A 15,308-nucleotide genomic window follows, 5' to 3' on the forward strand; every position below is an offset into this window, starting at 1 on the left:
ATAAAGCTGAAAACAGTCATTACATCTTAAAAAATTCTACATGTAATTATTAAAGGAGTGTGTGTGTGTGTGTGTATGCACATGCACGGACAACCTTTATTAAAAAAAAACATTAAAGCAAAGATGCAGCTGAGATGCCATTATCTGACGAGGTCTTAATTGGTAAACCAGATTTTTATTGCTTTATGTTCATTTTAGATTAATGACATTAAAGGTCATTAATTGTGGCTGCTGTATTTTAAATATTATATATTTTGTTTTCTTCAAGCTCAGGGGTCACTGACCTTGTTCCTGTAGAGCCTCTGGCCTGCAAGTTTTCCACATCTATGTAGTCACACCTGATTTTTTTTTAAAGTGGCGTCGTCCATCTCTTGATTGGCTGAGCACACCTGATAGAGTTAATTGCTTGGAAGTGGAACAGGGAGAGTTAGAAAACATGCGGGACAGGGGCCCTCCGGGAACACAGCCGCACCAACGCGCAAAGCGGTGTACTGATGGCGCATGCGCAGTTTTGTGCCAGATTTGTAGTCCGGAAGACGAGTCTCGCTAACCAACAGTTGGCTCTTCTCTATTAACAATCTTGGATAGTGACGTCACTTTGGCGCGGAACGATCGCTGTATTTTTGTCCAGCGCGGGAGTTTGTGTTTTTTCATGTGAATTTTATGTTTAGTTTTTTGGACTTGTCCTGTGAATTAAACGTTCTTTCAGGAGTTATTGTGAAGAAGATTTTGAAGACGACATGCAGCGAAGCATCGCGTGAGTAACGCAGTTTGAGCTAAATTACCTCAGTTCGCTCCTTTAAAGCTGCTTTTTTTGTAGTCCATCGTGGATTATATATATATTATATGTGTGTGTGTGTGTGTATTTAATGAGGTTCGGGACATGAATAAGTGTTTTGGCTGTCGTGTATGTTAACAGCATGCTAATGTGTTAAAGTTGTTGAGTCATCAGTTAGCTGCTGTTAGCATGAACTAAAATTATTTTGTTGCTCCACTTCAGTTAGAGTTGAAATAATTTGTAGTAAGAGAGAACATAAGCACATTTACAGACATGACAGAGGAGTAAAAATAAAAAACAGCAGCGTTTTTTTTTTTCCACATGAAAACCGTCTATGTACTGGTTAGAACTGACTTGGTACAGTCAGTTGTCCAGTTCCGGATCACTTTTTTAAAGTCCCGCTATACGGAGCCGTAATGTAACTGAATGTCCTTTATTGTGTGTTTGGATGTTGTCTAGCTGAAGAAGTCTGGATGGTGTAGCCCTTCTACTTAAAGTGTGAAGCCACATTATCTGTGGTGCAGATATTTGTCAGAAATGGATCACTTTGCCCGGTTCTGGATCACGACACTCTGCGTCACTTTGGGTTCATTTCTGGCATCTGGCTGGAGCCCTTCTAATGCAGAATGATGCACACTGTGCCCGAGAATGTGTTTTGAACACAAAATTATATCAATTATACTTATTAAATGAGAATTTACTTAGTTTCGAAAGGCACTGTTATACGTGTTTTTCACTTAGTGTTTTTAAATAATACATAAATGAAGATAAAATAAAATCTGTGGTAATAAACATTCTTGGATTTTGACGTCTCCCCCTAAGCTTTTTAACTCAGTGAAGTGGGTCAGGATAGAACAAGATGTCCCAACTTGCTATCATTTCACATCTTATATTGTTAGAGATGGAGAGTAAAGGAGGGTTTTAAATGTGTGGAAGAGAGATTTCTCCAGAATTAAAAATTAAAAGCCCCCACATTCATGCCCATTCGTGATGTTGAGATGAGCCCCAAAGTCCACATGATTCACAAGTACTGACACGAGGCTGCTGCTTCAGTGGTCCACATTTTCGCGTCAGAGATAAGTGTGCAGCAATTAAACAGCAAGACATAACACACTTACATTTTCTACCCAAGTAAGTAAGTATTTTCCCACTCTAGAACCAAAAACACAGAATGGATAACTCACCTTTGCTAGTTAATAGAGATCATCACTTTCACACTTGCAGGAATGAGTGAGTCAGAAAACACTCGCACACTGTGGAGACCGGATGTTTTGATTCCTCTGCTGATCACAAGGAGGGCTGGATCTGGTTGAGCTTGTGGTCGTTTGTAGACAAAACAGCAGTCTTTCCATTGGTACCAAGTATTAGCTTATTTGTGCTGATTACGAGAAGCGGTGGCGCAAAAACTACAGCAGTGAGCCGGAACTGGGCAAGTGACTGTAGTTAACAGCTAACGAACAAAAATCTGTGGCCTGAATAGCACAGCACCAGGTTCCGGTGCATCCGGCCATTAAAGGCAGTGGCAGAACACGGTCCAATTCATGTTTCCCCCAAAACACCTGCCATTAACCGACTAAATACGCCCAGTGGACCTTAAACCTGATTCACAGCCACAAATATGGATCCCAGAAGGTTCCTGCTTGAAACCTTGTCCTTAATCCTGTAACTTTGTCGTACATGCTGGGACATGATTTGGAGGTTTTTCAGAAGCACCCAGCCTGTGCTCAAGTTAGACTATCACGGTGCTGGCGTTGTTCTTGCAAACGTCACATGGTACAAACTTGTGATCAATGATGTAATGGATTCATCAAACCACATGCTGTGTCAGATCCATGGGAGCCGTGATCCTCACAGTTATAGATGACGACCTTCCGGGATACACATCTGAGAGGATGAGGTTTTACTTAGAGTTCTGACTATGCACCATGTCAGTCGCAAAGTGGAGTTGGACACGGTCGAATTAGATCTGTGCTATGTGCTTTAGACTGTACACTGTGAAAGTTGCGATGGATGAAAAAAACAATTTCCTATTTCAACAACGCAAAGGCGTGTCACTTTATTTCTCCCTTTTCACACAGTTCAGACTTTTTATAACAGCTCAGCCCCACCCATTAACCTCACAGGAGTCCTGACAGGAGAAGCACCACAGGGGCCACGACTAATGATGGGATGATGATACCTCAAGGAGTGTATTGACACACTACACAAACTGTGTCGGCACTGTGTTGGCACTGTGTTGGTCGCTCAATAGTGACCCCTGCAGTAGTTATAAAATCATTGCAGGTAAATAAGATGGAAAAGTTACCGTGCTGCAAACGCAACGTCAGCCTGTGAAATAGTTAATCGCCAGTCCTCTATTTAAAATATGATGCACTCTAACCACCAGTGGTGACACTTTGGTATGCACTTTGTGCAACTGGGCATGTTACCACATATCAAACAGGGAGCTTGCTCGATATGGTGAATTATGTCACTTATGTGTTGAATGTCTGCCACAACGCTATACTTTATAAAGCTAGGGCCCTTTTTCATATTTACTGCAGTGCACAAAATGTGTTTAAATTGGCGGTGAATCAGCTTTATATAACGTTCTCAACAGCTCTGATACAATTCCTCATAAGTAACATACAACAGCGGAAGCTGTTCTCCAAACTCTCCTCGTTACTGTGAGCTTTGTCCCTCCAAAGAATACTGCCCATCTTGCTGGTTGTTGACCGTTTCCCAAAAAGTCATCAATGATCCAGGCAGCTAATTCACCACATTGGATCGTAGTTGCTCAAATCTGTGAAAAAGCCTCCAAAGCATTGTGGACTTGGACTTCATCACTTGCTGTCTCCTGTGTCATCAGCCGGCTGTGTTCTCCCACGTAATGAACAAACATTAGTGACAAACTGTTGAATTTTAGCTCTAATTTGATTGAAATATCCAGACTTAAAGATTGTTGTGATGGTTTCAGTCCCTGTGATGGTCTGTTTCATCCTTCTTCAGGTCCTTCTTCCAACCCAAGGGCAAAGACAAAGCTGTTGAGAAGAAAACCGAGGCACCGGTGAAGAAGTAAGATCTGAGAAATTGTTGTTCATACTATCAGAAATTCTGGCATTCCTCTGGGATGTGTTCTGGGTCCTAAATGGTTCAGTGCCTGCACGGGCCCGGTGGTAGTTGGGTTGTGGAAACCAGCAGCTTCGACTGATCTGGACTTTGCAGATGATGCTGTGATCTTTGTGGATCTATGGATACTGACTGCAGCACATGAGAAGCTGCGTGACGACTCAGAGTTTTTGGGTTTGTGCTTATTCTGGGTCAAGGCAGTTTCAGGCTTTCAATTATTTCTGTATGTGGTGAAAGTGTGGAACTTGTAGAGACATTTGCTTCTGGGTTGCAACGTTTCTGGGAATGTTCAAAGTTGGAAATATTTTATGGGAATTAACAGCAATAAACTGGAATTTGCAAAATTGCAGGTTAGCCAAGAACAGGGAACTTAAATGTAGTTGAAAGAAAAATGTCTTGCAGTATAATCCTGTTTGAAACAGCCAGATTTAATGGAAATTTGTTCCCATTTCTGCCCTGTACTCTGCACATGCATGGATAACTTCTAGAATCCTGCACAATAAATCAGGTCTACTGAAGCCATACGTCTGAGTTTGAGCCCAAAGACTTCATGTTTTTTATTCTGCGAAAGAAAAAAGTTCTCACAAATGAAATTCCTTTTTGTATTCTAAATGTTTGCATGTGTCTGCTGATAACAAAACAAAAGGTTCATATTTATGTTTGTATATGATACAGTTGGTATAGTTACATCCACTAAGGACGTAATAAAATCATCGCCTTTATTTATTTGTCTGTCTGTTAGCAGGATTATGTCAAAACTGCTGCATGGATTTTGACCAAATTTGCACCACAGATAGATTTTAGGCCATGCAAGACTCTACCGAATTTTGGAGGTGATCTGGATCTGGACTTTGGATCAGAATTTCATTTTGTAAAGTAATTTCACTCTGTAAACTACTTCACGGATACGACATCATGATGTAAAACCAAGATCAGGAAGACACTGTTTTGTTTCAGCTTGTGAATTAAATATCAGATTACAACATCTTGATCAGTCGGCCCGTTCTGGATCTGCATGCAGTTATTGCACTGTGTTGTGGAATCGGTTTGTTTATTTCTGCAGTGACATTCATTTCTCTGGTTCCTCGGCCTTTGAGACAGAGACACCTGGCACGGTGGGTTAGTAGTTAGCACTGATACTTCACAGCAAGAAGGTCATGGAATCGCTTCCTGACCTTTCTGTGTGGTGTTTGAGTGTTATCCCCGTTTCTGTGTGTTTTCTCCCACAATCATAAACGTGCTGTGCAATGTCTCCCAGAGACAACAGATAGACATGATCTGTGTTTACTTCACTGTACGCTGATGGACTTGAACTTGCTCTACCCTTCACAAATAAATAATTATGGACAAATCCTATGGAGTGGTGATGATGATACTTTTGCAGGAAAAAGTTGGGTCTTTAGGGTCCTGGTGTCTTACCGTATGGTTGTGACATTTGGAAGCTAACCAGTGTCCAGAGGCAGAGACCGGACGTCTTTGGCACTGTGTCTTTTTGAAGGACCCTTGTGTGGTGCTGGAAGAACTTTGTGGTTACTTGGGGAGATTTGGATGAGAAATATGACTTGTATTGCAAGGAACGATCAGTTAGGACATTTTGTCCATCTGGTGTGTTTTTCTGGACATGATCCAGCCTCAGTGTTAGAGGTCCTCACAGCAGGAAAAGGACACGCCCACATATCTCCTGGCTAAAGGTAGGAATGGACCAGATCAGAAAAGCTACAGAAACCCCTAAAATCTGTTGGACCTCAAGCCTCGTTGGGACGAGGGTCTGTCCTGTGTGACTGCTGCTGGTTTTTAGTTGTCCTCTTGGATTTTGGGCAGAGGTACTATTGGCTTAAAGACTCTATCTGGGTGGGGTGGTCCTTATTTTTCAAAGTTATGAAACTTAATACTCTGAAAAAACATGCTGTGTAAAATTTTGTTTGGGTAACTTAATTTTTAGAGGTAGCTGAAAAAGCATTGAAATTTTACTATTATCTGTTGTATAATGCGATGCAAACTAAAGCTTAATGGTGCTCCAACACATCCTAAAAGACAGGTCCTGATGAATCCTCCTGGTGCTCACTTCAGGATGCCCCCCACAGGTGATTTTCAAGCTTTAGTGTAGCATTATATTCCTCTGCACTCACATCAGTGATGATCTCACCTGGTCTTACAGCACCTGACAGATCATCAAGACATCTCAACAGGGTGTGCATTCTGAGAAGACTGACAAAATTTGGTCTGTCAGCCAAAATTCTCTGCAACATCAACAGGTGTACGATTGAGAGTTTCCTCAGCACTGCCATCACAGTCTGGTACGAGAACTGCACAGTCCAAGACAGGAAAGTTCCCCAGTGTGATCAGGGACAGTACACACCCCCAACACTCACTCTTCACACTCCGACCATCAGGCAGACACTACAGGAGTCTGAAGTCCAGGACTACTAGGCTGGGGAACAGCTTCTACCCACAAGCCATTAGGCCTCTCAGTAATGCTCTGACACACTGACCCCTCCACCACCTGACTGTTATTTCATTGTCATTCTTCTCCTCATCATTATTACGCTCATCCTCTAATTATTTATTATAATAGCTCTGTTCTCCGTTTATGCACCTTACAACTCCTGCACAGCAGGAATGCTGCTTTAAACTACACACTATTACATCCTTTAAATGGTGTATATAATACATTCTTCAGTCTAATAATGTTAATTTTATATATTTTTTTAAATAAATCATCTTATGTGGACTTTCTACATGTAGATTTTCTAGTAGTGGAGCACATAACTGTAACAGTTGCTCATTTCTAGAAACAAGCACCAAAACTGGCACACACAATCCTTAGACATTAGTCTTTGAAAAAAACTGAGTATCTACTTGAATTTTCAACAGGCAGTCTGTTAGAGGTCAATTGAAGAATTGCACAGGGTCAAAATTTAAAACTATTCCAATCACATTGAAAACTATATGACATTATGTGTTTGATTACAAATATTCCAGAAAGGTCTAGTTTGGACTATCTGTGACTGAATGTTATGGAATAGAAACATTAAGATTGGTGACAAAGGTCAGTTTCAGTTTGTACAGGGGTCAAAAGTTAAAGTTGCTTCAATTTTGGAAAAAGTGATACAGATTATTGGTTGAACTAATAAAATGAATAAATGGAATAGTTTTGACTGTGTTAAATGTTTGGTCTGCAAAGTAAAGGTCACACAGTATCGACTTCCTTTGGATTCTATGACGTGATATATGTTACCCCGTAACGTCATAACTAAGCACATGACCCATGGTGTGTAAACTATTCCTTTTTTTTAAAACCCTACTAACTCAACAAATAATTTGCATCACATTTTACAATATTTGGAGCAACTTTAACTTCTGACCCCTGTACAAACTAAAGCTGACCTTTGTTACAGGGTACAAACAGCAAGAATGGTAACTCCAGAACATTCAGTCATAGATAGTCCAAACTATACATTTTTGGAATGTTTATACTCAAATAATGTGGTGTAGTTTTCAATATGATTGGAACATTTTTAAATTTTGACACCTGTGTTATTCTTCAGTTGACCCCTACCTGACTCAACTGGATGCTCACTTTTTTCACAAGAGTAATGTTTAAGGACTACTTGTATCACCATTTCAAGGATTCCTCTGTAACTGTTCTGTTACCTGCTGCACTATAGGGAGAATGAGCAGAGTAAGAATTTCACTGTGTGGTAGAACTGCCTGTTTTTACTGTGCACGTGACAATAAAAAAACTCTTAACTCTTTTGAGCTTCCTCTAAAAATTAATTAATACAAACAAAATTTTACACTTTTCTCATCAATTGGAACCTATTCAGATGTCAGAGTATTAAATTTCAAAACTTTGGAAAATAAGGACAGCCCTACTGTGCGGGTGTTCTGTGTGCTTGGTCCTTGTTCCGTTTAGACCTTTTGGATCTCATCCCCTGCAGCCGTGCCGACAAACAGACATCTGTGTGTGGATTTTGGAGTCAAACAATCGGATATTTTTGTTAGTTTCCATTTGTGCAGTTTTATTACAAAGCAAAACATTTATCTAAAGCCCCAGTCGAACGGCACTAATGAAGGACACCAAAGCCAAAACGAAAAGAGAAATCTGGACTTACGTTGACTTTCAGAGACATCGTTTAACCGTCATCCAGCTTCGTTTCTGTAGCTGGCGCTTTGTCAGAATTTTCAAACTGTTAAAAAATGTAACGAATCCCAACAACTTCAATTCATCCGTATTCCGTTTTGCTTTGTCTTGATGGTTCCTCATCATTTGCGTAGTTCTCGTACCATCAGCACTCCGTTTGATTGTTGTCTAACATCGTCCAGCCTCCCAAGTCCGACGTCTTGCACGGACATTGACAATATCTGAACCGATCAATAACTAAAGATCCAACGAGCCGAGCGTGACTCATTCATGTGTGGGATGAAAAGAAACGTTTTCATACAGAAACAATAGCGGCAAGAACGTTTGATCAACTACTGTAACTATTTACACGTGTTCCAGATGTCTCTGGTGGCAACGTGTGCGTGTGCACACACTGTTGTTGTTGTTCTGAAGACAAACCTGTTGTCAGGACAACCAGACCTCGTGCGTGCAGGTGCTGTGGAGAGCACAGACTGGCTGCAGAAATGATCACAGGCTGGCGCTCGGTCTGATACGCACTGTCAGTCACGTTATCATGAATGTTTCATTTTGATTTTGTTTAAAGTGTCAAGGTCGCTGTTCGCTTCATTTTTCTTTTGTGAGTTTCCGTTTTGTTTCGTTCTTTTGTGCGCTCTGGACGCAAAGGCTTTTTGGTGATGGGAGAAGTGCCGGCTCATTCATCCACTTTTTCTCGACGATTTCTGACTTTGTGACTTTTTTTCCATCGTTCAGCTCTCGCCGTGTGAGCGGGCCCTAAAGACACTGTGTAAAAAGATAATGTGTGTTCGTCACGTCTGATCTGTGTGTTGTAGTGTTGATGACTTATCTCCAGATTCCACCATTTTTCAAAGTATTTCCTGGAACTTTGAAAGTCGGCTGTGTGGCGTTTTTCTTGCTTTTTAAAGTGTTTACGAAACAGTTTTTGTTGGTCTGCTTTGAATGAGCATCTTCCAGATGATAGTGCTGTTTATTTGAATTGCGTGCCATCTTATGTGTGTATGTTCGTGCTCATCACCAGACCCACCAAAAGCCCTCTAAAGGTGCAGAACGGCATCCAAGAAGCCGAGTCACCCATCAAGAAGGTTGTCAAACGCAGCCGCCAGATCCTGGACAGTGACGATGATGAGGTATCAATTGCTGAAGATCAAGTCACTATCAAGATGCAAGAAAACAAAGAAGCCATCGATAAAACCGAACAGGTAAACACTATTATCACTGCCATTCACCCCTAACGTGGCTGAAACATGGCGGTGCTCTAAAACGGCCTCTGAGTCCCCATGTTTTGTTTTGTGTTCGTTTCCCCATCCAACAGGATGATGACGTGTCCAAAGCTGTTCCCACACCACTGTCTCCTCCGCCAGCCATGACCACCCCCGTTACTCCGTCAGTGCCGTCCACCCCGGCCTCTTCAGCCACACCCGGAACCCCCGGCACGCCCAGCTCCATCTCGCCGTCTGGGATTGTCAAACGCAAAACCGGTCAGTTTTCCTTTTGGCTCTGCTTCCTTTTCATGTAACTGCGTCTGTAATATACGCGATGTGCCATCTAGTGTTCAGCACAAAGAAATGCATTTCATTACAAAGACCATGTTTTTGTCCATTTCCCATCATGCAGTTGTGTTGAATATGTGCACGGAACACTACAGAAACAAATGAGGTGAAGAGGTGACAAATCTGTCTCTTACTGTTGCAAACAATAACTAATATTCACCAAGTGTGAACACCAACAAAGGTGTTAGCTTGTTAGCATTGAGGTGCATGTGCCCCCCCCAAATTCACAGCAAAAAAATAAAAAACCATGGAAGGAGGATGTTGACATCATGTTGAACATCACAGGGGCATGCGTAGAAACGAGCTGACATCACGGCGGTGTACTTGGCGTTAAGAAGCTGCAGTGTTTAGATTTTTGCTGTCAGATTTGAGTTGTTATCAGGATCTTAATGGCTGTGTGCTCGTGTTTATGGCAGACTGACTGCACGCCCCCTGTGGTGAGATCACACACACTGGAGCAGGTTTTTTTTTTCTTGACTCTTGGACAAACTGGTTTAGTCTGTGCAGCGTGCTGCTGAAGCGCTCAGTGCACAGTCATCACTCCGTATTGTTACTCTGCATATATTTGCATTGTGGTGGCGTTATTATTGCCACATTGTTTCAGGATGTTTCTTTTTTGCCGACGGGGTACAAATGGAACCAGCAGAGCGAATCGTCTTATTGCTGTTTATTTGATTGCTTTTTGTTTTACAGCCTTTCAGAAGTTGGCTTAAAACAGGAATATTAATGATCTAAATTGCTGTAGATGCCAAGAATTTGCCTTTGTCTTAGGAGAAGGAGAAGCCGCTGCACGGTCACTGAACAGAAGGTGGCTTAACGGCATCAGTAATTAAAAATGGGACCGTCAGGATTCCCTGACACGACTCGCGTTGTATTTCTCATTTTCTGCAACAGCGCTGTTGGACACAATTAAAGTACATTAGCTAGTGGAGCAGTTATCAGTTATTGTCGTAATATTGCCCTGAATATTTCACCAAGCGTTGTCAGTGCCTCACTGAATTGCAGGACGAAGAAAGTCCAAGTTCTAAAACTTGTGCATCCAAGCACAGGCAGTTTTTTTTTTTGTTTTGTTTTTTTTTTCCCCCCCCTATGTGGACCAGACGGGTGCATCCTGAAGTCTGGTCTGCACAATAAGAGGTTTGTATTCATGATATGCTTATTTGCAGCTGTACACACTACTCTTCTTCTTTTTTGTGAGCTTGGGTTGATGCCTTTCCTCATACATATCCTGCACCGCCTGCACATACTCTCTGCTGCTCCTCATTTTTTCTCAGAACCCTGTCATAAAGCGACTCCAAAGCCATCATTTAGAGAACGTAGTGCTGCGATGCAGAAGTGAACAGTTTTACTTCTGCTCGGTGATGGACCATCATTTAAAGAACAAAAAAAAATCTTGTGCCTATTGTTTCAGCTTCCCATTAGGGGGCGCCACAGCAGATCATTTGTCTCCACCTCACCCTGTCCTCTGTGTCTTCCTCTGTCTCACCAACCACCTACATGTCCTCCCTCAGCACATCCATAAACCTCTTTGTCCTCCTTCTTCTCCTCCTGCCTGGTGGCTCCATCCTCAGCATCCTTCTCCTGACACACTCTGCATCTCTCCAAACAACCTGTGCTGCCCCTCTGAACTGTTTGTTCCTCATCAAGGACGATTTCATCATCTTCACCTCCTCCTCGTGTCTTTTTGTTCGTGCCACAGTCTCTGTTATTCTTCTCCAATCACCCCCCCCCCCCCCCCCCCCGCGCGCTCTCTTCTTCACCTCTCTACCATACTCTCCTTTGGACAGCTGATCCCGTGCACTCGGTCTGTGCACGGGCGGCGCTCAGAGTGCAGCAAGTCACAGGTAGATGAAGCACATGTAGTCTTTGGGGACTTCACCTCTTTTCAAACGGTCAGCCCAACATTAGGTGTCAGTGTAGCGGCAGGTAGAATTGAGGAAAAGGAAACAAGGAAACATGATTTTACAGATTCCACCTTTGAAATTCACCACTCCACAAACTACTCACAGGCTTCAGACACTTGAGGTAAAATATGTCATAATCAGTGTTGAGATGTGGATGAAGAATGTTGTGCATCAAGAATCTCTGTGCGGTTGAGTCGTAACATGTGGGGCGGAGCCAAAGGATCTTGCAGGATATCAGTGTGCTAAGATAAATGTTTTAATGCACATCGGCTAATTTATTGACTTGTTACATTAATGTGTGGATTCAGATGACAGTGCAGAGTTACTACCCGCTAACCTGTTAATGCAGATTCGAGCATCTTGTCTTAAATTATGCGTCTGCCCTCATTGATCTTTCAACGTGCTAACATTAGCATGCTAACACACAAAACATGGATGCATGTTAAGAAATATGGCAATATTATTTCTTTTGATTCCAGACTTTCTGAAAAAATTCTAAGTATTATTTTCAATTTTAATACAAATTTTTTTTTGCCAAGAAGTCAAAGCGTTTACTAAGTGGGTGTGTTGTGTTTTATAATAGCAGCTTGTGCGTACTCGGTGAAACGTGTTTCATGTGGTGAAGGTGTGAGGGTCTGATGAACCCTTTTAACCCTTGCAGCCTTCTGGAATGAGTTTCTTTGTTGTTGCTTTTCAGAATAGATTTCTTTCAGGTCTAACCAGCGTGGCTGAAGCACTGAAATCCCTCCCGCTGAGTTACGTAGCATCCAGAAAGTATTCATAGTGCTTCGCTTTTTCCACATTATATTATGTTACAGAAGGATGATATTCTTTTTCCCCTCAAAATTCTAAACACAGTACCCCATAATGATGTGGAAAAAAGTATTTTTTCAAAATTTTAATAAAAATAAAATAAACTAAGACATCACATCTACATAAGAATACTCAGCCTTTACCATGAAGCTCAAAATTGAGCTCAGGTGCCTCCTGTTTCCACTGATCATCCTTGAGATGTTTCTACAGTGTGATAGGGCACCGCAGTCGCGATTGAACCCTGAACAAGCGTGCGCAATGCAAGTGCATCAATTCATTCAGTGTGCATCATTTCAATTGACGGGTGAAATCGTGTTGCATCACTCACTGCCTGCTTGCTTCAATTTATTTATTTTTTTCCTTTTTCCGAGGCACATTGAATGCACCACGGATGGAAGCCAGAAAGCACATTTCTACCACAACAAACATGATGGTATCAACAGCCTTTTTGCTTAACGATTCCCTTATCAGTTCTTCAGTTTGGGACACCAGAGCGGCCGTTGTTTCTGAGGTTGTTTATTGGGAAAATGATCATTTCTCTATGACTGCGGCAAGTCTGCTTGAAGCAACGAAGCAGCGCTTTGACCCGCTGTTCACTGGTTCACTGGTTTTGAGAAGTGGCAAGTCCACAATTTTTTCATTAACCCCTTTTTAAAGCTGTTTAAAGATGCCAATCATGATTCACCTTTGTGTTGATTAAAGTCAAGAACTGGGATTCTTGTTTGTTCCACACCGGAGTTTTACACGATGGTTCTTTGGCGAGACCACCAGCCGGTGTGTAACCTGGAGTTGGTAAAAGAAATAATAATATCCTCTGTTTTGTGGGACTAAGTGTACAGCTCCAAAGAGCTGCACAGATTTTGGTCAGAATTAATAACGTTATAATACAAACAACAGAACTACAACCGACCAAAACCAGGGTTTTTTTTTTCCATAAATGAGACGTCCTGTATTCTTTATGAATTACATCCTGACGTACAGCCAGCTGAGCTCAGCTCAGAGTCTACGGAGTTACATTTGTGTCATTAATATCTGAAAGGAAACGTTCTTAACAAAAACAGAATGTTTATTTTTATTTGTCCAGAGATCAAAGATCCAGTGACCAATTTCATATTTATTTACTTTAAGACTCAATAAAATGTTGTTGACATAGAAAACCTGTAAAGCCGACTTTTAGTACACAGAAAATTCATAGGAGGTATTGATAAGGGAATTGATAAAGAATCTGATCGATAAGCACAATCGAGAATGCCATTGATATTTATAAACTCTTATCAGTACCCATCCCTAATCGTATCACATTGTGAGGAATTGAATTGCCATCAAATATATATTGAATCAGGAACAGGGGTGAATCGTATCACATCGTATCGTCATGTGTCGCTATATGTATTGTATCGCTGGTAGTGTATTGAGGTGCGTATCGGCTTGTTGTCGGTGATAAGATTCACACGCTCAATACACAGCATAACTTCACACGGATAAATGGTGTACTGTTTTGTTTTCGGCTGCAATCACTGAAGCAGTTGCGAAAAGTGTTCTTTTTTTTTCGGTTCTCAGTGAGGAAAGGAAGACGATGCGAGTGGGAGTCATCGTGTCGGTAAGTGTTGGCCGACACAGCTAACCAGAGTAGCTGCGTTCTCAGGCCTGCAAAACCGCCTTGACATGTTTGAGCTCCTGGTCATAAACACATGTCCACTTTCCCACCGCATCGTGGCTTTTTCTTTGCATTTTCACTTTGTGTGTGATTTGCCCAACAACCCATTGAAAATGTCATGGTTTGTCCCCTGGAAGTAGAGAAACTACGTCATTGGTGTCATATTTTACCCTTTTAGCGCCCGCCCTCAAATGAGACTGCTCTGCCCAGTTGCAGTCCACCTGGGGTAAATTCAGTTGATTGGACATGATTTGGAATGGTCACACCTGTCTGCATATAGGCCGGAAGGCGCCCCCCCCCCCCCCCAAAAAAAACAAAATACTGGTGGATTTTTGATAAACATAGATAAATCTTAGGTAACACACCACGCTAACAATTCCACATACCCAAGCATATAATACATCATTTGTAAGCTTTTTCCAATTCGTCATCCCCACATAATTTCACTGAAACTTACCTTGTATGTTTCTCACATTACATGCATTGAAAGTAACATTTTATTTTTCAGAAAATCAATCATAGTGCAAGCCAAAAACATTTATACTTCTACAGTATATTCTACATGATTTCTGTTTGATATGGATGCAGGACCTTCTCTATCCTGAATTACTTAATATTATCTCGTATGTGCTGCCAGAAAATGTAAAATAGTTTCTGAACTCTTGAGTTATCTCACCTCAAACCGTGCTGGTTATGCCAGTTGTGCAAATCCGCATATCAAAACAGCCACTATTCAGTCCATAATACTGCTTTGTATGCTGAAAACATACCTATAATATCTCTTTTTTGTCATACCTGGATCAATTTGGTCAACATCTTTTAATTTGGTACTGAGATTTAGCATTGCAGATTATATTTGTGAGGCGAAAACATGGGCAGTGGCAATATGAGATAAGTGCATTATTTACTTTTATCTAAGTTTCTATTTCAGTCATGAAAATTTAAGTGAATATTTAAGTGATATTAATCCTCTTCAGCCCACATTATACAAACTTCATGTCTTGACAGTAGCAAGGCTCCCATTTTGACTTAAATGGTAATTGGTTGGTAATTCATGCAGGTACAGTTTGTCCACAGTAAGTTCTGTGATGAATGTCATGTGCACAACTTAATCATCGGTCTTATCAGCCGCTTTCACCGTGCAGCAAAGTACTGAAGAGTTGGGAGGGAGAGGATTTCAGAAAACAAAGATAACATAATTTTTCAGTGTGTTGACAGCTAACACTTTTAGAATATTTATTAAATGTAAAGCACTCTGTGTGTGTGTGTGTGTGTGTGTGTGTGTGTGTGTATATATACATACATATATATATATATATGTATATATATATGTGTATATATATGTGTATATATA

The 15,308-nt window shown here is 41.3% G+C and overlaps 1 protein-coding gene across 1 annotated transcript in view; it reads left to right on the forward strand.

The window, feature by feature from the left end:
- The first annotated feature begins 586 nt into the window (after positions 1-586).
- The window catches only part of lig1 (ligase I, DNA, ATP-dependent), a 140,092-nt gene continuing 125,370 nt past the window's right edge, over positions 587-15,308 (forward strand). The window contains exons 1-4 of the mRNA XM_034183730.1: positions 587-757; positions 3,767-3,832; positions 9,049-9,229; positions 9,343-9,508. Of these exons, the coding sequence (XP_034039621.1) occupies positions 741-757; positions 3,767-3,832; positions 9,049-9,229; positions 9,343-9,508 (430 nt within the window). The 5' untranslated portion in view covers positions 587-740. The remainder of the gene's footprint in view (positions 758-3,766; positions 3,833-9,048; positions 9,230-9,342; positions 9,509-15,308) is intronic.

The sequence above is a fragment of the Thalassophryne amazonica genome, chromosome 12 (genome assembly GCF_902500255.1).
Source record: "Thalassophryne amazonica chromosome 12, fThaAma1.1, whole genome shotgun sequence".
Classification (NCBI taxonomy): Eukaryota; Metazoa; Chordata; class Actinopteri; order Batrachoidiformes; family Batrachoididae; genus Thalassophryne; species Thalassophryne amazonica.